At 46.2% G+C, this 23918-nt stretch overlaps 1 protein-coding gene across 1 annotated transcript; it reads right to left on the bottom strand.

The window, feature by feature from the left end:
- Positions 1-11199: 11199 nt before the first annotated feature.
- LOC119320571 (pre-mRNA-processing factor 19) lies at positions 11200-21384 on the bottom strand. Its single transcript, XM_037594623.1, has 18 exons — positions 21198-21384; positions 21000-21085; positions 20849-20920; positions 20604-20666; positions 20046-20132; positions 18527-18668; positions 18327-18445; positions 16896-17012; positions 16579-16674; positions 16424-16483; positions 15417-15491; positions 12850-12954; positions 12655-12771; positions 12396-12473; positions 12220-12316; positions 11905-11956; positions 11675-11745; positions 11200-11582 (listed from the first exon to the last, which is right to left on the bottom strand). Exons 1-18 carry the CDS (start codon positions 21208-21210, stop codon positions 11449-11451), a joined length of 1584 nt encoding a protein of 527 aa, XP_037450520.1. The 5' UTR covers positions 21211-21384; the 3' UTR covers positions 11200-11448.
- Between the last annotated feature and the right edge of the window lie 2534 nt (positions 21385-23918).

Raw genomic sequence — 23918 nt, 5'->3', positions numbered from 1 at the left:
CACAATATATTCAACACCTATATCTCATATGTCCACTAATATCAATTTAAATTAGCAGCCTTCCGCCAAATTGCGTATTTGAAGTAGAATGATTAGCACCTTCCGCCAATAAACTTTGGTCTTATTAGACCTTCCGCCAATGCACTTTGGTCCTAGTAGACCTTCCGCCATATTTAGTATCCTTTCGTTATTGGCACTTTGGTTCTAGTAGCATTCCGTAAAATTGTGTAGTACAACGATTTTAAATTCCTTTACATTTCTTTACAGAAAGAGTAATTAGTAGCCTCCCGCCATTTGGCACTTTGGTCTTAGTAGCCTTCCGTTAAATTCCGTCAAATTGTGTAGCCTGATTAGTAGCCTTTCAATAAAATACATGGGGCCATGAGGAGCTTGCCCAATGGTGGACTCATACTTCGACAGAATAGTTGGGCATGCGCCGGCTCGGCTACTCGCTGAACATGAGTTTTTTTCAACTACCATCACGGGACATGACCACGCTAGACACTGAGTTCACGGAAGAAGAAGTAAAAAAAAGTGATCAAATCAATGCCGTTAGACAAGGCGCCAGGGCTGGATGGCTTCACGGGCCAATTCTATGCATCATGCTGGCCTATAATCAAGGGGGACATTATGAGAGCCTTTCATGCTTTTCATCAGGAGATATAAGAGGCCTGGCGGCCATAAACAAGGCAACAGTTTCCCTGTTGCCCAAGTTGGACGGTGCGGAAGATATTAAGGACTTCCGGCCAGTTAGCGTTGTCCATGGGATCATCAAAAAAATTGACAAGGTGCTGGCCAAAAGATTGACGCTGGAGCTCCCATTTCTGGTGGGCAACCACCAGAGTGCATTTGTCAAAGGCCGCTCGATCCACGATAACTTCATGCTCGTGCAGTATAGAGCAAGAAAGTTGAGAGCACTCAAGGAACCCGCAGTAATGATGAAGCTGGATATCACTAAAGCATTCGATTCTGTTCAATGGCCATTCCTGTTGGAGGTGCTTCGAGCAATGGGATTCAGTGATAAGTGGAGGGAATTGATGTGTGGCTTACTATCGACCTCATCAACACGCATCATGGTCAACGGCATCCCTGGCAAACCCATCCTGAACTGCATGGGCCTCAGACAAGGCGATCCCATCTCACCAATGCACTTCATCCTAGTAATGGAGCCGCTTCATAGGCTGTTCGAGATTGCTGCCTCGCATAGTATTCTGAGCCCTCTGTCAGGTACGGGCATTACACAGAGGTTGTCCATGTTCGCTGACGACGTGATGATCTTCTTGAAGCCATGGGACGATGATCTTATAGCTGTGATGCGCTTATGCGTCTGTTTGGTGATTGCTCTGGACTGGACACCAATCTGGCAAAAATTGCGTCCTATCCTATCTGGTGTAGCCCGGAAGTCATGCAGAGAGTTGGGGAGATTATGGGTTGTCCGGTAGGAGCGTTCCCATGCAAGTATCTAGGGTTGCCCCTCACCTTGCGAAAACAAACAGCAGCGCAGCTGCGAGGGCTGGTGGATCAGTTGGCTGGGTGCTTACCACGGTGGAAAGCGGTGAACATGCCAAAAGTGGAAGACTGCTGCTAATTCAGTCAGTGTTGTGTGCCATCCCTCTTCATGCGATGATGGCACTAGATATTCCTATCAAGAGGATCACCCAAATGGAGAAGATTTGCAGAGGCTTTCTGTGGTGCGCGAAATAGAAGGCAAACGGAGGCCAGTGTATGGTCGCCTGGGATAAGGTGTGCTCACCCAAGTGGGCCGGAGGCTTGGGCTTGCCGAACATGAGGTGGTTGAACCTGGCCATGCAAGCCCGGTGGCCCTGGCTTCAGCGCGTGGATGGATCGAGGCCTTGGGCGCATCTGGATATTACCGTCCCAAATGAATCAACCTTGCTCTTCAAGGCTGCAACGAAGACTATGGTAGGCAATGGAAATAATGCATGGTTCTGGGAGGACAGATGGATTCAAGGGGCGCGCGTAGAAGACATCGCCCCAAACTTGTACATGAAAGTGCCGCCTAGTACTCGCTGCACGCGCACGGTTAGCCAGGGCTTGCACAATAGCACCTGGGCAGTTGATGTGGGGCCTGAGCTCAATGTGACCATGCTCCAGGAGTATATGACCCTCTGGGATCTTCTAGCTGACATTCAACTTCAACCGGAGCAGGAAGATACCACAATCTGGGCCTGGGAGACGAGTGGATGCTTCTCCACAAGATCTGCGTATGCCGCGAAGTTCTGGGGCAGGGAGGTCCTCCCTACTGCGGCATTCACCTGGAAATCCAAAGCACTGCTCGGTGCCGGTTCTTTGCGTGGTTGGTGCCGCAAAATAGATGTTGGACGTCCGATAGGCTAGCTCACCGTGGATTGGAGCACCAAGAAGCTTACCCGTTTTGTGACCAAGAGGAGGAGACCATCAACCACCTGCTCATTGGGTTGTTTTCGCGAGACAAGTCTCGACGGGAGTCTGCCTCGCCACCAATCGACCGGAGTGGATACCGAGCGCGGGCACGGCACTTGAGGAGTGGTGCAACACAAATACGGACACGAGAATGGGCGCTAAAGACACTCGAGCCTTGTTGATCCTTGGTATGTGGGAGATATGGAAACACCGAAATGCTATAGTATTTGACGAAGCCACGCCTTCGAGCTCGCATGTGCTGCGTAGAATAGTTCTTGAGGGTCGAATCTGGAAGAGAGCGGACCTTTTTAAAGGGGATGTTGAGCCCATCTTCTTGGCGGTGGAAAGGTGGGCGAGTGAGAGAAGTTAGCCATAGGAGTGTAGCCCTTGTGTGGGTGGAGTTGGGGTTATGTAACTTGTAATCTCCAACATAGGGGGGCTCTTTACCCCATCCTCTTCTTCAATATATATAGTACGCACTCTCGTGCGTATTCGAGAAAAAAATACATGCTAAAACGGTCACGTGTTAAACAGCCTTCCGCCAAATACATGTGCTAATCATTCCGGCAAAGGTTAAAATTTTCATCTGGCGTACCTTGCATGGAACCCTCCCATGTCGTGTTACGCTTGCTAATAGGCACATGAAAGTATCGCCCAATTGCCCATCATGCTCGGAGGGGGCAGAAGATACAAAACACATTTTATTCATGTGTCAAAAGGCAAAGGAGGTATGGGGCAAGTTAGGACTACATGAGGTGATCAATAAATCATGTGCTACTGATCGTGCGGGAGAGGCGGTCTTGGAATTCTTACTATTTATGCCAGAACAGGAATTAGCGATAATTGGTTCTGAAAAAGAAGTGATATGATCGCTGTTACCGCCTGGTACTTATGGTGGGATAGACGCAAACTGGTTCATGAAGGAAAATTTCAAGATGCAAACCAAATTTCCATGGGTGCCCAAGCTATGACGACTCACTATGTTAATGCACACTCCCCTAAGGCAACTAGTAAATCAGGAGGATGGAGAAGACCTCCTATGGGTTTTGTTAAGCTTAATGTCGACGCCTCTTATGACCATGATTTAATTAGGGGCACAGGTGGGGCTGTTCTTAGAGATGATATTGGAAGATTCATTGTTGGTGGAAACTGAAGGATTGATTGGTGTGTTGATGTATTAACAGCAGAAGTTTTGGCTCTAAGATTCGGCCTATATCTTGCACAAAAGGCGGGTTGCAATCCTCTTCTTGTTAATTCTTACAATATGGAGGTGATTGAAGTAATGAAAAATGGAGGACATTCGGCGGGAGCGGCGGCAACAGTGTTTGATGATTGCTATTTCATAGCTTGTGATTTTCCGCTTGTTAGATTTGAACATTATAATAGGAAAGCAAATAAGGTGGCTCATGATATTGCTAGGCTAGCAAAAATTTCAGTCACTACGGACTGGTTTGAGGATCCTATGAGGGACACTGTTCATTTACTTATTGACGATGTAAAAAATATTTCTAATTAATAAAGTACATGTTTATTTCAAAAAAAACTGCCAACCCACAAATCCTGCATGGACGAAGAGCAGACGTGGTGGCTTTTGAATGGCCAGCGGACGTTCGAACTCCCACAAAGCCTCACTAGTTTGTTTCTGGTTTGCGGGAAGACGGGTAGGCGAACTGGTCGCAGACCGATACGAAACCACGGTGGATGGCAAAATGTATCTGAACAGCTTGGTCTGGACGAATGCGTGCAATTTGAGGGTCTGCCTTGGCACTGACAGAGCTTAGTGCAATTCTGCAGGGGCCACTGCCCCAGGTTTGGGTAAATTAGTGGAGAAAAAAATTGTGTTCCACATAGATGAGAATAAATAGTATGCTCCCCCCCACACACACACACACATTGATCCTTGTCAAGCTCTGCCACTGCACCTTGGAGATTGCCCTAATAAAGGAAGGTGATATTCTTAGCCTGTCACACGTGTTTTGCAAAAAGGTCCTTCACCTTTTTAGAATCAACCTACAGTCCTAACAAACGCACCTCTACCCACAATTTCTCTTGGTCGCACTATTCCACAAACTATTGGACAGAAAGCTTAAGTTTGGGCCACGCAAAGAGGTGTTTGACTCGCTAATACGTCGCTAGTGTGATGAAGTGGACTCCTAGAGCGCTAGCATGCGTAGCTTGTAGAATATGCTATTGGGCCAAACTGTTGCCGCCGACTCAGATTCTCCCTTTGAATTGGATCACCCCCTGATCTAGAGTATACCCATATTTGATTGAGCCCATGACAGAGAGCTCCTGTCACAACTTCTGTGTTGTAGGATCATCATTACAACCCTCCGGTAACTGCTCTTACCACGATGAAATGGCGAGAGAAATTGCCAACACCGGTGATGGGTGTATTTGCCGAGAGAGAGCATCAGCCACCACATTCATGATGCCCCGCTTGTACTGAATTGTATCAACCATGAGCTCCACGATTCTCGTACTGAGACGTTGCTCTATCAAGTGCAGCAATGCCTGTTGACCCGGACGCCATTTCTCAACCGCCATGAAGATAGCTATTGTAAGTGCTCAACGCATGATTCTTCCAGCACAAGGACTTACTCAGGAATGCCAAAGGGTATCCATGTTGCATTAGAATTGCAGCCACCCCATCTTTGCAAGAATTTGTCTCCAACACAAAGGGCGGAGAAAAATTGGGTACCGCAAGCACAAGAGCATTGACCATTGTTTTCTTGAGTAGCTGGAAGGCTTTATCTGTCACTGGTGTCCACTGAAAGAGCACACCCTTCTTGACTAGGTTAGTCAGAGGGTGACTGATCAGCCCATGATAATGGAGAATTTTCCGGCAATACCCGGTTAGTCCCAGAAATCCATGGAGCTCTTTCAGAGATGTTGGCACTGACCATGCTTGCACAGCCTCCACCTTTGTAGGATCAGTTGAATCCCTGCCTGATCCAATCACATGCCCTAGATATGTCATCCAAGATTGTGCAAAGGCACACTTGGAAATTTTCGCCACCAACTTTTTATCCCGGAGGAGATGAAGCACAACCTTCAGTTGTTGCAAGTGCTCCTCCAGCGTGGTACTATACACCAATATGACATAAATAAATACCAAAACACCTTTGCCCAACAGAACATCAAAAATTGTGTTCATCGCTCCTTGGAAGGTAGTTGTTCCTCCAGTTAGTCCCAAGGGCATCACTAGGAATTCATACAGTCCTCGGTGTGTGTGGAATGTCGTCTTGAATTCATCTCCTTCAGCACTTGAATCTGGTGGTAACCAAAGAGCATATCCAACTTGGTAAACCGTTGAGCAGTCGAGAGTTCGTCGAGCAATTCATCCACTATTGGCATGGGATGTTTATTTTTTACCATGATTGCATTAAGCAATCGGTAGTCTACACAAAAGCGCAAGGTACCATCCTTTTGGCCCACAAACAGAACGGTGAGGCAAATGGGCTGGAGCTGGGGCGAGTCATGCCATTGCGAAGCATCTCCTAGATTTGGCACTGAATTTCGTCCTTCTGATGAGATGTGTACCGGTAAGGGCATGCACTAACTGGTTGGGCCCCTGGAATAAGAGGAATGTGATGATTATTTATGTGCCTCGGAGGAAGAGCTTTAGGCTCCTGGAACATATCGTCAAAGTCAGCTAGCAATGCCTGCACTTCCGGGGGGAAGGGGCGGACCGGATGATTGACTCCTCCAGCGCCATCAATTATGGTTCCAGAAGAGCAGGACGAACTTGCACTCCATGTTGTATTGCCCCTCGCTTCAACAACCCCTTCAACTTGTGGATAGTTATTGGTTCACATGGTATCACGTTGACTTGGATTTTTGTCAATGTGACATGACAACGCTGACGCGTGAAGCGCATCCACCTCTCACGCCAGTGCACCCACATGGGACTATGTTCCTTGAGTCAACCAACACCAACAAACAAATCATAACACCCTAGCGGAATCACTTTGACATCATGAGAGATGGTGAATCCATGTGTCCACCAGGCCAATTGCGCGACACAATGAGAACTATTAATGTTGTGCCACCAACCACCACATATTGCATTGCTGGCATCTATTGGGCCAACTCCCACAAGCACAACATCAACAAACAAGCAATTTGCTCGAGAATCAATTGGGTTAAGTGTGCCATGCTTGTCGATAAGTCTGTGCAGATGCATGGTGCGACAACACATCGGCACAGCCGCAGCTACTTCCTTGGTTGAAAGCACATTTGCTCCCTTGGTGGTTTTGGTAATTAATGTCAACATAAATATTGTTGGACTAACACATTTATCTACTATATTTCAGATAAGTTCAACAGTGGCATGGCAAGGACTAGTGAATGTGGACCCCTTCAAAATGCTAAGGGCAAGGATTGGCAAAGCAACAAGACTCTACATTTTTGGTTAAGTGATTCAAGATCACACTGAGTCCATAGGAAAGCCAATACTATTAAAAGGGTGTGAGGTTTGATCATGACTCAATTGCTCAAGTGCTTAGTGATATTGCTCCAAAACCCTCAAATATTTCTCCACTTCCATCCTGTTTAAAACCCTACATATCCATCTCAATCCCACTCAAACATTCCCATCCAGACCCACTGAAATGATCCCATACACTGCCATATGCCAAACCCTAATACTTCGATGCAACCGAAATGGATCTTGGTCTCACCGAGATGGCCTCACAAAGTTTCTGTAATGAAGTTGCTTCATTTCAGAATCACCAAGATGAATCAATCAGAATTTCCAAAATGAGGTCTTGCCCTAGCCATAGCACTTCGGTCCCACCGAGTTGGTATGATCAATCTCACCGAAAAGCCTAACGGTCAACTCTGTTGCACTAGTCGGTCTCACAGAGATTTTCATGTCGGTGTCACCAAGTTGGGTCAAAGACTTGTAACGATTGGATTTTTCGTGCTGCCTATTTATACCCCTCCACCACCACCTACTCTCCAAGAGAACCATCAGAACGAACAACAACTTCCACTACTCATTTTCTGAGAAGAGAACCACATACTCATGTGTTGAGATCAAGAGATTCCAATCCAACCATTTTAACCTTGATTTCTAGCCTTCCCCAAGTTGCTTTCCATTCAATCCCCTCTCCTGTCAAAGCCAAATCTGTGAGAGAGTGTTTGAGTGTTGGGAAGACTATCATCTGAAGCACAAGAGCAAGAAGTTCATCAACAACAACTCCGTCTATTATCTTTTGAAGAGTGGTGTCTTCTAGATTGGTTAGGTGTCACTTGGGAGCCTCCAAGAATGTGGACTTGAACCAAGGAGTTTCTAAGGGCAAGGAGATCGCCTACTTTGTGAAGATCTACCCAACTGAGGCAAGTCCTTTGTGGGTGTTGGCCATGATGGAATAGGCAAGGTTGCTTCTCCGTGGACCCTTCGTGGGTGGAGCCCTCCGTGGACTAGTGCAACCGTTACCCTTCGTGGGTTGAAGTCTCCATCAACGTGGACGTACGACAGCACCACCTATCGGAACCACGCCAAAAATCATCGTGTCTTCATTGCTTTTGATCTTCCAACTCTACCCTTTACTTTCCACACATTGCATGCTTTATTATTTCTGCTGCTCTATCTCTAGATGTGGATTTATTTACCCAAAACCACCACACTTGAGGCTATGGTAACCACTTAGTACCAGATTCTAGTTAGGGCACAAAAAACCACCGGAACTGCGCCTAACCTGTAACGTAGAGCACTGATTGTCTGATAACCTCGCGCAAACAGCAAAACAGACAAATTGGGCCCACTTGTCGGGCTGACGTGGCGAGGACTAAATGCAAAAAATAGATTAACCAATTGTGGTGGCAATTGAGCTGGCAGAGGAGGCATGGGTCCCACGTGTCATCCACCCTTCTCCTTCTTCCCCCTTCCATCTCTCTCCCCCTGATGCCACCTCCTGGAGGGCACTAACCGCAGGCAAGCATGGAGGCCCGACGCAGACAGCGGAGGACTACCCGCAGCAAGCATCTCGACGGCAAGCTCGCTCTGGGTGCGGGCGACCTCGCGCCGTCGCCGCCATCCCCGACGGATTCATGGGCGTCCTTCTGTCCGGGCGCGACAACCCCCGCTGGCGCTCGAAGGAGAGGCGGACGAGTTGCCACCGCTCCCCCGCCCCCACCCCCGGACGCCACCTCCCGGAGCTCACGCGCATCCGTGCGGCCGAGGTCAGTCATGGCCGACCACCAAGGTCAGTGCGGAACGAGCTGGTGTCGGATCTCACGGGAGTGGTGTTGGGCGCGTGTAGGTGCGTGCGTGCTCGTGGCAGATCAGACGGATCACATCGCCCCTGAGAGGCTCCCGAGGCAAGCCACCCGAGGTACGCCCATCATCGTCGGACCTTACGCGCCGAGCGGTCCACCGGTTATGGACAGCCCTGCCAAATCGCTCGGGTCCGAACCGTCCGGGCAAATCGGACGGCCCGGAGAGGCTCCCGACACAAGCCACCGACCAACTGATGGCCAGAAACGTCTCTCGGATGCGAGGAGCCCAGGAAGACGGGTATAGGAGCAGTGTGATGTGGAATTTTGGAGGCCCTCTCCACTATTAACACTAGCCGCCGCCCTCGCCATCCAATTCCCGCTCTGGCTTGTGAGGCTAAGAGCAACTCCAGCCGTTGGCCCACAGGGGGCGCGTAAAATCGCCGCCTGGGGGCGAGCGGCCATCCAGCCGCCGGCCCCAAGGGTCGCCCCCAAACGCGGGTTTTTTAAAAAAAAGGAATTCGGCAAAGTTTGGCTAAAGTTCGGCAAACTTGATATATATTCGACATGTTCGACGTTAATAAGTTATTAAAAAACCAACTAAGGGGCGAAGAAGTCGCTGAGCGCGAAGAAGTCACCAACGTCGCCACCATCCTCATCGTCGTCGTCGGCCTTCTTCTTCTTGACGCGGCCGCCCCTGCTGGATCCCTGTCCGGCGTCGCCATGGCGGACCCGTGGGAAACCGAGGCGTTCTGAGGGAAGACGAGGCGTGTGTCGCTGACTCGGTGGGCCCGCGGCTCTTTCGCGCCAAAACCGCTCGCCCCGGCGCCACCGGGGCCCCCAGCGCGCCGGGTTCGGCCTGGGCCCGCCGGCGCCAGTTTCGGCCCAAACCGCGAAAAGCGGGCTCCTAGGGGCACGACTGGGCCGATTTTTGGGCGCCGGTGCTGAAAAATCGCCTAAGAAGAGCCTGTTGGGGGCGCGGCTGGAGATGCTCTAAGGGAGGAGTTTTTGGTCTTTCACTATGTGTGCAAGTTTTGTTAGGTTCGATTCGATGTCGTGGCGACGTTGTTCCGACAGTGACGATGATGTTGTATCCAATAAAATTCCTCCAGCTTCAGTCCCATCTAGGTAACGCTTTGCTCCAGCACCGAAGCTCGGGAGTTTGTATCCGTGTCGGCATTCATGGACTCTGTGTTGGGACCTGTTCGTCGATGTGTCTTCATGGGCATGTAAGATCACCAGCAACAATGTTCTAGCGATGGGTACCTGTCTGATGCCCCTGCCGATATGCTTGGCACAATTGTCAATTCAGTCTACGCTGCGGTCTACTGTTGTTGCAATTTAACAAGGTTTGGTCTTATACAATCTTTGAAGATGCTTCGATGGCTGAATTTTTCGACGAGGAACTTAGTTGTGATTTGCCCAATATAAGAGTGTTTAGCTCCTCTTTAAGAAAAAAGGTTCAAGCCTTTCTCAATATGAATTGTTGTGCAAGCATATCTAACCATACAAATTCATATCTAAGCCAGTTTCTAAGAGAAATAATGTTCGTCAAAGTGTCATGTTTGATTAGTCAAAGTTAATGGTGCCACGTAAAATAAAAGGTTAGCGCATACTATAAGCTCTTGTAAAAGAATTATATGGCGAAAGCCAATCGGTCAGTCAAATTTTGTGAAATTCAAGCACAAGAAACATCTTTGGGTCGCACTAACTGTCACACGTGTGGCAGGAATGAAGACGCACCACACGTTTTTAATGTAAACAGATTGTCACGTCATCGCATGCATGCATGTATGAATCTTTTTGGATTTTCAGTTTTTAAAATGTTTTATCTCTTAAACGAAAAATCCGATTGAAAATCCGTTTTCACCATTAAATCCCTCGCGATGAGATCTTCGAAACTAGTCCCATGTTGATATGTTTTGATGAAAAAAAATTGGATTAAAAGTTGTCATGTCTATTGCATATGAATTGTCATGTTTACACTGAAGTTGCCATGATATGTTTCAGTTATTTTCTTCTACATTAAATTTTGACATTTATAAAACAGGGAATTAAGAAACTAGACTTGCCATGAACCATAAACTAAAATTGTCATGATACATGCACGTAAAATTTCCCTGGTTCATACAAAAAATAATTTTTATGGTCAAAGTACTGGAGTTGCTATCATCAAAATATTAAAATTGCCATGATCTACAAACTGAAATTGCCACATGGCAACTGCAGTGTAAACATCATGGCAACTTCTGGCAAAAAAAAAATCATCGAAACATATTAACATGAGGTCTAGTTTTGAAGATCTCGTCAAGACGGATTTAATGGTGAAAACGGATTTTTAGTTCGCTTTTTTATTTAGGAGATACAACATTTTTAAGCCAAAAACCAAAAAAAATCTGCTGATGTCATCTATTCATACGTGGCAAAATGAATGGTGGTGGAGGCGTGTGGGCGATGTGCAAACGCCTACACGTGTGGGCGTTAACATTTCCGACATCTTTTAGTAGAAAGTGCATAATGCATGTTCATTAAAATCTCATTAATTCATCAAATAACGGCCTCGTGGCACAACGGTAAAAGAAACTTGCGTGCGCGTGGCACGAGCCCTTTGAGATTGTATTCCTCTTCAAAACAAATTATATCCTCATTAGAAAATTAGTGAAGCCTACAATACAATAATGTCGCGGTCTGTTTACATCGGCGGAAGCCCACGCCATTGCTCCCTGAGGACCCTGCTTTTCCTCGTACGCAACCCATCCATCCACTACCAAAAGAGAGCGCAGGGAGCATCAAACAAGTAAAAACCAGATACACTGCATTTCCTCACTCGGCCGATGGTTTTGCATCATCGTCCATTTGATCATCTCCAGGAAGCCCAAATATCCTCAGGTTACGGTCCATAGAGCCGACGGCGATATATTTGGCGTCAGTGCCAAACTTCGCAGAAGTCACTTTCCCTGTGGAAGGACACGATTCACAAGAATGAAGTTACTTCACCTCAACTCTACATGCATGTCCAACGTAATCAGGGCCAGGAAGGAGTGCAAACCTGTTCCTGACAAATCTGGCAAGGTCTTGATAAGATTCCATTCCGTCTTGACGTTGGCTACTTGGTAAACCCTGCAAAAGACAGATTGGAAATTGTAAATATTTAGTTTTACATTGTAACACACAACTGAAAGAAGGATGGATTTTATTTTATTTTTGCAAGGAAGTCTAGACCTATCAATAGATTCCCTCCATAAGCAATGCCAAAATGCCAGGAAATCAAGAGCATACCTTATATCTGAACCAGCAACAGCAAGGTAGGTACCGCTAAAATCAAATTCCACTGCAGAACAGAAGAGAAGGCATCAATGCAACATAGAAATAGAATTGAAGCCATAGCCATAAACTAAAAACATGCCCATCACAATCCAAGATAACTATGTAAATAACATGTCAACATGGAATTGTGACGAGTCTAAGGAGTGACGTATGGAGCACAGAAGTGGCATAACTAGCTGTAGCCATGCACAAGGCAGTATTCACAACTTATATGTTCTAAAGTTTACTACTGAATGGAGCACAGAAGTGACGTACAAAGTTCCTTACCAGAATTTGTCGGCGTGTCCGAATCATATGGCGAGAAAGTCCTAAAATTTCTCAATTTCCTTAAATCCCAAAGCTTGACACCATCAAGAGCAGCAGTCTGCAAGGGGATGGTGAAAATATCAGAATAACAAAGACATCTAACACTTGTGCACATTGTTTTATGGTAACAGGCATACCGCCAGGAAGTAACCATTTTCAGAGAAGGACATAGCAGTGACAGGTCCAGCATGCCCCTCAAACTTTGCAACATTGGACTACAGACAAAAAAAATGTTCATTAGGAAATACTACCTCCGTCCCAAAATGTAAGACGTTGTTGCAGTTCAAATTTGAACTGCAAAAACGTCTTATATTTTGGGACGGGGGTAGTATATTTCAAGCACCGACATATGCATGACCATCTGAAATTATTCCTGAAAACAATTGCAGTACCAACCTGAGTCTTAACATCCCAAATTTTGACAACAGCTTCAGTAGTTCCTGTTCCAAGGATAAGACCATCTGGGTGGAAAGACGCAGATGTATATCCCTCTTGTCCTGAAGCCTCGCCAACCTAATAAAAAAGATTTTAGCACTGAATACACATGTATGCAAGTGCACACAATGATGATTGTAGTCTATGTGAGTGGACCTGTGAGAGGCAAGACCCAGTTGAAATATCATAGAAGCACCAAGTATTATCCTTGGCAGCGGTCACAAAGTACTTCTGAGTCGCATGCACAGTAACAGCTTCGACCTGAGATTTTTTAATTTTTTTTTTAAAGAAAGGGTGAGTTAAAAATACATATTTTGTTCACCATCAGAGACATTTTAAAAATGAGTCCAAAACGATAAGAACAAAAGAAAATATTATTAACAATGGCCCGCAAAAAAAGGGGCGTTTTTAGATGTAACAGCAGAAAATGAATTAATTGTATAACAGACTAACAGGTCAACAGCTAATGTTGCAATGAACAAGAAAACTTGAAGAAAGGTATCTGATGTGTGAATTTTTGTTTCAAGCATAGTGTAGAACTTCTGTCTCTTTTTTTGTTGTCCATTGTTCCTCAACATGAGAAATAAATCAGAACAGAAAATAGACCTTTGCTACCAAGTTTCTAAATGTTTTCGAATCTAATATGATACTGTTAGAGTACGTAATGGGCCTAATGGGCCCATTAGTCTTAGGGTTAATTAGAGATAAGGGTCGCTTGCTTAGGGGTCAAGTAAGCCTTGCTTGGGAGTCAAGTAAACCTCTCTATATAAAGAGAGGAGATGTATCAATCTAATCAAGCAAGAATTAAGAAGGAAATCCCTTCCCTCTTGCCTGGCCGTGGGCAAAAGGCCCCTGGCCGGCCCTCTTGCGCCCTCCTTCCAGCAGCGCCATAACAATTTGGTATCAGATAGCTCAGTTCCGATCATGTCTTCGCCGCCGCCCACCCCGTCGCTTCCGCTGCCGACCGTCACCACCGCGCCGCTGGCCATCTACACCGCGCCGCTGCCCTCCCCGTCCGCGCCACTGGTCGCATCCTTTGGCGCCGCCACCGCACCACCGGCCGCCGCCTACACCCCGGAGGAGATCACCGGGGTCCTCAACGACCTCGTCACAGCCGTCCAGGGGATCCGGCTGTACCTGGCCAGCCCCTACGGGCCGCCGCCGCCCCTGCCGCCGACCGCCGCCATCGGGCCGCCGGCCCTACCGTGGTACTCGCCGCATCCAGGGGCCTCCGCGGCGTTCGCTGGGACCCCCAACTGCAGCTACCCCCGCCGCCCACCGCCGCCCCGCAGTGGCCGACGCCGGCTCCCATCGCCGCCTCCGCGCCGCCGTGGCAGCCGCCACACCAGGCGGCCTTCGCCGCGCTCGCCGGGCCACTGCAGCTGCAGCGCAGCTGCCATCCATCGCCACCACCGCCCAGCCCTGGCTGCAGTGGCAGCCGCCGCTCCTGGCGGCCTCCGCCGCGCCCTGCGCTCCGCCGCAGCAGCCGCTGCAGCTGCAGCTGCAGCAGCCACCGCCGGTCAGCTCCGGCCCCGCATCGACCGCGCCGGCGGGAGTCCCGCTCCACCAAGTCCAGTCCCCGCCGTCGCCGTCACCGCTTCTTGGATCGCTACCTGCCACATGTCGGCGGCGGTGAGGTTGCAGGCTGCTGCGCGCGGCCTCCTAGCGCGTCGGCGTGTGCGGGAGATGCGTGGTTTGCAGCTGTCGCTCCTCCAAGTTGCCCTTCGCTGCGTAGAGTACCTCGATCTCATCCGCTGCGTCGGGGATCTTGGGCATGCGGTTTCCCCCAAGGGCGGCGGGCCTACTGTTTTCCCCGCGGGCAGCGACCTCAAAGTCTGCGACATCGGCGGTTGGGGGGCGCACCCCTCCTCGTCATTCTCCATCACAAGCCCTCCACTCTTCCCTGTGCGGTGCGAACCAACAGTCGTCCGGCAGGGAGAAGGCATGGTGTCACCGACAGCAGCGCACCGCGTAGCACCACTGCATTCCGCCACCGGCCGCCGCGAGGGCGCCTCTGCTGGTCACTCTTGCGACCACTTCCAGGTGGTCATACACATGCACTCCTTTTGTCCAGGTGGTGTCCATGGGATCCAAGTGGCTGTACACGTGCACGTCCGACGTGCGGATGGTGTCCACTTTTTGTTAAGGGGTCCAAAATAAAGCATCAGCGACCTAGTCCATTTCAGGTTGAGAATAATAAAACAAGCCGAGATGTAAAAGGCTTGTTTTTAGGTGTTAGGTTTGTGTTGCGTCGAGTCATGGTTATAAGTTGGTTAGGCTGCAGCTCGAGGACAAGCTGCATGTCCAGGTGGGGTGTAGTGTTACGAGTACGTAATGGGCCTAATGGGCCCATTAGTCTTCGGGTTAATTAGAGATAAGGGTCGCTTGCTTAGGGGTCAAGTAAGCCTTGCTTGGGAGTCAAGTAAACCTCTCTATATAAAGAGAGGAGATGTATCAATCTAATCAAGCAAGAATTAAGAAGGAAATCCCTTCCCTCTTGCCTGGCCGTGGGCAAAAGGCCCCCGGCCAGCCCTCTCGCGCCCTCCTTCTAGCAGCGCCATAACATACCAAGAATATAATATCAGAAAATGGAATGATGTATATGAATGTAATAAGAATATCAGCAATCCTTAAACCATAGTTCTGAAGATAGGAAATTATAAACTCAAGCATGTGTGATCTGCTTAGCAAAAGCAAGATCCACCTGAAGAGTGAACACTAACCTCGGCGGTATGATCTTTCAATGTATGGATGCAACTGTAGTTTCCCTCCTCACCCCCTTGCCAAATCCGAACAGTCTGCAGCATTTGCAAAAAGGTCAGCAATAACTTAAACTACCAAAACTGATATGCTCGTATAATTCAAACCCTCAGGCTTCGTGCTAGAGGGGGCTCAAAAGACTGATCAGGTCCTGTGTTTCTTATGAGTGCAACAAATGCAAAGCAATCCATTTATATAGCAGGAGTAACATCAGCAGGTTCATTAAAACCATAGCAACTTTTCAACTTGCTATCAACAAGCGAGCATGTATGAAATATTACACGACTTGGAAAAGTGGTAGTAGTTTACTGACCAGCGTAAGCAGGCAGCTACACCTATATGTTAACAGAAGGTTTCTGGCATGAGCTAAAGCCTTATATAATTTTTTTTCTAGATAGATGACCTCCAATTATGATTACAAGTAGACACTAGTGCAATTGATCTCACCAGGTAGAAGGTGGGATTAGTGCGGTAATAGGGTTTTTACATATTTGAACGAGTCTGTTTAGATGGGTGTTGGTTGGGTCCAAATAGCTGACTAAAAACTGCTTAGCTGTTTTGGATTAAGAGCCATGCCCAGCAGTCAGGTATGAAGTCGGTTCGGTTGGCCTAAATCAAAGCCAAAGTGTCATGCCCAGCTCAGTCTTTAGATTGAGTTGGATCATTCTTGCAATTTATATCAGAACATGATCATGTACAACTATGAATTCTACTGGCACTAGAACTGGAAACCTGGTTGTATTGGCATATTTTTACCTAGTTTGTTACCTCTGAACACGAGCAAACACAAGGTGCAAATAAGCAATCCATGCTTGTCAGGATAGATATGAAAAAGGAAGGCCATTGTCTATTTCATGCACAAATCACAAGCCCCATAATTACAACATGACAGTCGAGAGGCAAATAAAATCAGCATCTGATTGTTTTAACCATATTTGTGAGTAATTAGACGCATCAGAAAGTGGCATACCTTATCTGCTGATCCAGTTACCACGAGCTCATCCCGTGGAACAAATTTCAAGGTGGTTATCTGTCATTAGAAAGTTCACATGTTACAATTTAACTCCGACAAATATATGAAATATAGTAAATTAAGGATGCATCAGAAGCACTTGGGGGAAAGACCTTCTTGGAGTGACCAGCAAGTGTGCACAGGATTTGACCAGATGTCCTATCAAATAGCACTGCATTTGTATCGATACCCCCAGTTGCAACTATGTCCTGTTAATCCAGATTAAGAATCCAGTAAATGAATAACTCAATCACTTTGACATCAAAGTAAATGAACAAATCCACATTTGTGAAGTCCTGCTCCACATAACGCATCATATTGCCCGACACAAGTAAATGTATTAATGTGATGGTGCGCACTTCAATTAATGTGTAACCTCATATGCAGTTTAACTCAATAGGATGAACACATAGCCAAATTATAATCTAACCTTTGACGGATGGATATCCATAGACAAAATGCCTGGCTTATTTGTCTTGTGGAGTGGATGACTAGAGATCTGAGTATATCTCTCCAGTTCATCAATTGATGCCAAACTTGGTGGTACCTGAGAGAAGACAGATAGGATTGCTGACTCATTTCACCAACAAGTCATAACTAGTTTTACAAAAGTGCATTCATACAAGATAAGGGAACATATTATGTGCAAATCCACATCTTTTGGAAAATACCAAGCCACACCATTCAATTGCATTTCAAACAGGCAGATCTTACGCCTAGGCGTACTCTCGAAAAAAAAAAACAGGCAGATCTTCCACACACACACACACACACACACACTTTCTTAAAAGAACCCCCAGTCTCCTCTATTCCTCACTTCCCTGCCCTCTCTCTCACACACACTTTTTCTCTTCCTCCATCTTCCTCTCACAATCAGGCTGTCTGATGTTGATGCAAACATCCTCCTGAATTAGAATCACTGTTGGATGTGGATGCCAACATCCTTCTCTGAAGGTCCTCCACCACAAGGTGGCCCTGGCACACTTCTCCCCTCGATTCGGCGGGGGCCTCCTCTACCCAGTGCCACCTCCTTGTGACTGACACCTACATGTGCCACCTCCTTGTGACTGACACCTACATGTGCCACCTCCTTGTGACTGACACCTACATGTGCACTCCTAAGGCGGCTTTGCTCCCCGCCAGAACCGATGCTGCCGCATGCACCTCCGCTTATCTAATGTTCTCTTACATTTTATCTGGAAGCTTTGTTTGGATCCAAATGAAGAAATAATAATCTTGATTACCAATTAGTTTCCTGATTCGTTGTGTCTGAAGCAAGTAATTTGTCGTTTCAGATCCAAAATGTTCCACAATTCTTCACATTCAAACTGGGGCACGAAAAATCCCTTTGTTCAGGCCAGAGGAAATGAGCAATACAAAGATTTTCATATTAGAAATGATGAAAAATATGCCAAGACGAGGTGTCAGATGTCAATAGCGCGTATGTGCTCTTCATGTTCATCATATCCAAACCCTAAAACAAAATCAGATGCATAGTTCGGGATAGCTTATATGCCAAGTATGCCATGGGGTTCCAGACTTTCTTTTGGGGAGGGGGGAGGGGGGCAAATAGAACGTTTTGCTGTTTTCCATGAAAATTTGATAGGTGTCTACAATTTTATCAACCTTGGGTGGGGGGGCATGGCTTCGCCACTGATCTTGTGGGCAGGGATGAAATTCAGATTTTCAACTCTAGGTCCCTTTTCACCTGTTACACTCCCTATAAGATAAAGCTACTCCCTGCATAATGCTAACACCGAACAAGCTAACTCTTTAGAGAGGTCATTACTTTGAAAACAACCAACACATAATATATAGTTGTAAACTAATTTCTGTTGTAGCTATGCAGTGGGGTGCGTACCTGTCGTTTCTTACGCTGGGCAGAAAGCATGGTATTACACTCTGTTAGTTCATCGATCATGACAGGATTGATACCAGGGCGTATCTTCTTCCCATCAGGGCCAATTTCATCCTCCATTGCTGTATCCAACAAAGCTTAACTATGAGAAATTAAAAAACTATACCTAAGGATATACTTGCACAGCTTCAAGCAGTATGAACCTCTTTTTCCATTGGAAACGACAGCTGCAGGTGCAACTCCCGCCATCGACGCAGGAATCTGTCTCTCAGCTAGAGCCAAAAGTGCTCTAGACTCATCTCTTTCCTTCTTTAATCTGGCTATAACACGGCAAGCAGCATCATGCTGGAAGGGGCAAAAACAAACTAGTAAACGGAGGGCAGATGAGTAATGTTCTTTCATGGAAGACTATAACTGAGTTTGAACAAGTAAATATGAACATACAAGTCTGCTAGATTAAATCAAGCATTGAAAAAAATAGCTTGGCTTAATAAAGTTTGCGTAGATCAAACTTGACAACCCAGACAACCTCAATACACAGTTTCATAAATAAGATTTATGCTAAAAAAAACTAGATTAGCTTTACACAATATACTGAATACATGCCATTCCACCTTCCAATTTTCGTTCCTAAATAATACATGCCATTCTACAATTCGAGATTTAATTGCACCGTCTTTTATTTGCATACCTCTCCTTTCAGCTGTTAACAGTTCATTTATTAATCCAAACTAGAGGAGCATACATCATCCCAAGAGCAATAAATGGAGTAATGAGGGGCTGCGCGAGGGTAATATGGTACTATATGTCTACTTTATTGTTATCCAAATCCTAGAATAAAATCTATTTAGGGATGGGTGGGGTATGAATGTTTAATATTTATTCAAGTTAAGAAAACATAAATTGAAGAGTGCAGATCAATTTGACTATTGGCGCACAGGAGAAGAGAGGGTACAATGGTTAAAGCAGACAGATTCCAAGGTCATATTACAGTACAGATAATCATGATGACCAGTTGACTACAGAGAGGGCAAGATTTGGTAATAACTGGTTACTTGTGAAGTTAGACAGGTCAGCACATAAAGGCCAATAACATTTGACCACTTTGTCATATAAGATGTTCACGTGTGCTAGTGCTACCCACATAAGCGGTCAACCATTTCTACCCACATAAGCACAACTACAAGCATAAAAGACCAGCTGTAAATAATTGCTAGCTTGTTTTCAGTTCTAAGAATGTAAGATACAAGTTGATTTGAAGGCCCACGACAAAACGAACTCATCGCATCAAAAGTTTCAAAATAATTGAGTCTACATAAGTAATTAAAGCATTGGTTTGAAACGCCTTCTAAAATCATATTCAGTTTGTGCATAACTCAAGTTAAGCTACAATTCCAGTATGAACAATTCTAAGCAGGGCTTCAACAATGAATGATTCGACATTCTGGTGCATCTATCACCAGCCAATTTGTAAAACGAGTGGAGTCACTCAAATGTTGAAAAACAATCCACAGCAGCCTAACTATGAACCTATAGGAAGCTCAGATTCTTCCAGCAGGACCTCGGTCCACGAAAGTTGATGGTCCATTTGCTATGAATTAACATGGACTGAGATTTCTAAGAAGAAAACAATTGCTTCCTTACTATTTGACTTGCAGGGAAATTTCCTTAACATTTTTTGCATGAATTGAGAAGAAATAATTGCATTGGTCAAACAAAGACCTGGTATAACGCATGACTAAGTTCTTGTCTTGCTGTGTGAAGCTGCTGCTCCAAAGCAAAATTAGAAAGCATAAGAGCATCCCACTCCTGCAAAGTCAGAGATAAACCAGTTCGTGAGAGTATGGCAGGGGTCAGGGAAATAGTACCATAGTGCAGACTTCAACATCAAGGGAAATATTATCAACAGAATTTGAGGATTATTAAATGTGATCGTTCTGACTGTAGGACAAATATGAAAACGTACAAAAAAAAGGATGGATCAACAAATATATAGCAGAGTTCCTGATTCCACATTAAATATAACTGATGAGCAGGCAATTTTTCTAGCTCTAGCTTAGTCAAGTTATATCTCTGTAGATGCTAAAGAATAGACTTAAGCAGCTCCACGGTGTTGCAGCTTGAAGGAAGCCCAGAACTGTTTATCTTTGACGTTAGAAGCACACTATGAATTCACTGTGGGTGTTTGACCTATAATTATAACACGCTATAGTAAACTAACAAGACAACAATGATTATCAACAGTTCAGAATCAATTTAGATATTCAGAATTCCACTTACGTTTTGAAAGATTCCAAGGAGTCCGGGAATGCTTGCAGCCTGCAGAGGCCTGGGCCTCACGACCTGTGAACAATAGAGCTCATCAGTGGGTTTTTCAAAGATTGAATCCCTGAATATTTGAGGGGTGATGTGGCAAGTTACTTTTAGCTAATTAGTTTAGTGCCGCCACATAGGAGGATATGGCATAGGATAATCTACGGAGCATGCAATTTCGAAAATTTGTTAGAATTCCAGAGAGGCCTCACCTTGTTGGTCTTCACCAGCACGATGTCGTCCATGGAGAGTTCCTCCTTCGTAACTGGACACTTTCCATGGTCCTGCGCCACAGCAACCCACGCAATCTTAGCGCAAACAGGATAAAGAAATGAGAGGCGAGATCTAAGACGTATTACCGACCTCAATGTAGCGCTCGATGAGCCGCCGCTCAAAGAGGAGCCCCGACCTCTTTGATACCACCGGCTCATCCGGCACCTCGCCGGAGACTTCAGGCCGAAACGTAGAGGCAACGGAAGACGAATTAGCGCACGGGAAGACGGATCGGGTAGCTAGGGTTTTGAAGAAAATAAAGGATGGGGGGCTGAGGCAGGAGCTTACTTGCACAGATCATGGTGGCCGCGGCGAAGGTAGAGCCGGGAACAGCACGAGGACGCGGGACCTCTCAGGTCGCAATCTCGCTGGCGGTGGCAGTGGCGGCGCGCCGGCGACGGGTGGACGAGGCGGCGGGGAACGAAGGTGTAGCCGCTAGGGTTTTAATTCGAGTGGAGTGGGAAATTTTGTCTTCTCGGCGGGGAGGGAAATTACAAGAGGAGGCTCGGCCTTCACGAAATCTTCATCCATGCCCTTGGACGTGGGGGATTTCTTTGCTGTCGTTACTGGGCTTTCTTCGGATGGCCCAGGCCCAGCAAAACCTAAGAAAAAGTCTATTTTGAAACGAAGCAAGAAGCTTTCGGATTCACTTAAATTACGAAAGGCGATGAGGAGAAGAGTAGGAGTTCAAATGACAGAGCGGGCTTCTGGACAAACAATAGTGAAGGGGGCCGAGGAAGTAAGAAAGGCAGTGATGCTATCTCATGGAAGAAAAGCTCGACAAGCCAAGAAGGAGAGGTAAGAGCTAAAGCAAATGAGGAAAAGGAAGTTACCAGCCCCATGAAAATTGGAAATGGAGTTACTGAACAACGAGTAAAAGGGAAGAGACTTGACTTTAATGAAGAAACACAGGATAAACTCCTGAAGGAGAAGATGGAAACCTTTTCGGACGAGCGAAATAATGAAGGAAATAAACAAGAAGCAATGGTTGTTGACAAAGGAGCAGCAAAAGAGCAGGGTGAGAATAGGGCAGGAACTGACATGGGACAACCAAAAGGAGAGAATGCACAACATGAAGCAGCTGAATTGTTAAGTAAGGATATAACCAGGGAGGTAGAGAAAGAAGCAGGGGTGGCACAAAGAGACTATGGAAAATGTGCAAGTGAGGACAATGCTCAGGAGAGTAGGAAGAAGAGCAAGAAAGTAATCATCAAGAGGCAAGAACGGACATAGAGCGCCCAGGAACAAACCAAGTTGATCCCAGACTCAAGGAAGCGTGGTACGGACTACATTGAGATAGATGATATACTAGAACCAGGGAAAAAGCGTATGAAGGTGATGATAGCTGAAACAACTACTGGAGAGGAAAAAGGAACAGGTACGGTCGAAGAGCCTAAACTTGACTTGAAAGCGGGATTGACGGACCAATCCCGCAGGGCCCAATGAGGATAACGACTTGGAACTGTCGGGGGTTGGGGAACGGCCCGGTAGTGAGAGGGCTCTGGATCTACAGAAGCGGGTGGACCCCGACATTCTCTTCCTGTCGGAAACAAACCTAGACGGGAAGCGAATGGAGAGTTTTAAATGGAAGCTAGGTATGAGCAATATGATCGCAAGGAGTTGTGAAGGGAAAAGCAGAGGTTTGGCTTTATTGTGGAAGAAAGATGTCAATATTGAGCTTCGTAGCCTCTCAAGATACCACATAGATGTGGAAGTTGTTGAGGGAGACGAATTCATATGGCGGTTTACTGGGATTTATGGGGAATCGGTAAGCCGAAGGAAAAATGTGACCTGGAAATTGCTAAACATCTTGAATCAATAGTTGAGACTACCGTGGCTATGCGCCGGGGATTTTAACGAAGTACTATATACCCATGAGAAAAGGGGTGGGCCTGATAGACCACAAGCAGCAATGGAGAGATTTAGGTTAGCACTAGCTGAATGTGGCCTTAGAGATTTAGGATACACAGGAGATAAATTCACGTGGCGAAATCACAGTCACATAGCGAGCAAATACATCAAGGAAAGGTTGGATAGAGCAGTCGGCAATCAAGACTGGTGCAACAAGTTCACTTCATACAAAGTTGTAAATGGGGATCCGAGACATTCAGACCATCGCCCAATCACCATCTGGTTAGAGGGTAAAAATAATCAAGCTTGAAGGAAATATGCCCTAGAGGCAATAATAAAGTTATTATTTATTTCCTTATTTCATGATAATTGTTTATCATTCATGCTAGAATTGTATTAACCGGAAACATAATACATGTGTGAATATAGACAAACAGAGTGTCACTAGTATGCCTCTACTTGACTAGCTTGTTAATCAAAGATGGTTATGTTTCCTAACCATGGACAAAGAGTTGTTATTTGATTAATGAGATCACATCATTAGTTGAATGATCTGATTGACATGACCCATTCCGTTAGCTTAGCACCCGATCGTTTAGTATGTTGCTATTGCTTTCTTCATGATTTATACATGTTCCTATGACTATGAGATTATGCAACTCCCGTTTACCGGAGGAACACTTTGTGTGCTACCAAACGTCACAACGTAACTGGGTGATTATAAAGGTGCTTTACAGGTGTCTCCAAAGGTACTTGTTGGGTTGGCGTATTTCGAGATTAGGATTTGTCACTCCGAATGTCGGAGAGGTATCTCTGGGCCCTCTCGGTAATGCACATCACTTAAGCCTTGCAAGCATTGCAACTAATGAGTTAGTTGCGAGATGATGTATTACGGAACGAGTAAAGAGACTTGCCGGTAACGAGATTGAACTAGGTATTGGATACCGACGATCGAATCTCGGGCAAGTAACATACCGATGACAAAGGGAACAACGTATGTTGTTATGCGGTCTGACCGATAAAGATCTTCGTAGAATATGTAGGAACCAATATGGGCATCCAGGTCCCGCTATTGGTTATTGACCGGAGACATGTCTCGGTCATGTCTACATTGTTCTCGAACCGTAGGGTCCGCACGCTTAAGGTTTCGATGAAAGT

The sequence above is a fragment of the Triticum dicoccoides genome, chromosome 1B (assembly GCF_002162155.2).
Source record: "Triticum dicoccoides isolate Atlit2015 ecotype Zavitan chromosome 1B, WEW_v2.0, whole genome shotgun sequence".
NCBI lineage: Eukaryota > Viridiplantae > Streptophyta > Magnoliopsida > Poales > Poaceae > Triticum > Triticum dicoccoides.
The sequence above is the reverse complement of the archived record's forward strand: the minus strand, read 5'-3'. Positions and strand labels throughout refer to the sequence as shown.

Excerpts from the sequence above, each read along its gene's own strand:
- LOC119320571 (XM_037594623.1), bottom strand. Across the intron at positions 20,667-20,848 it reads TGCTGGTGAAGACCAACAAG|GTCGTGAGGCCCAGGCCTCT; the intron begins GTGAGGCCTCTC and ends TATTGTTCACAG. Across the intron at positions 17,013-18,326 it reads CCCAGCGTAAGAAACGACAG|GTACCACCAAGTTTGGCATC; the intron begins GTACGCACCCCA and ends GTCTTCTCTCAG.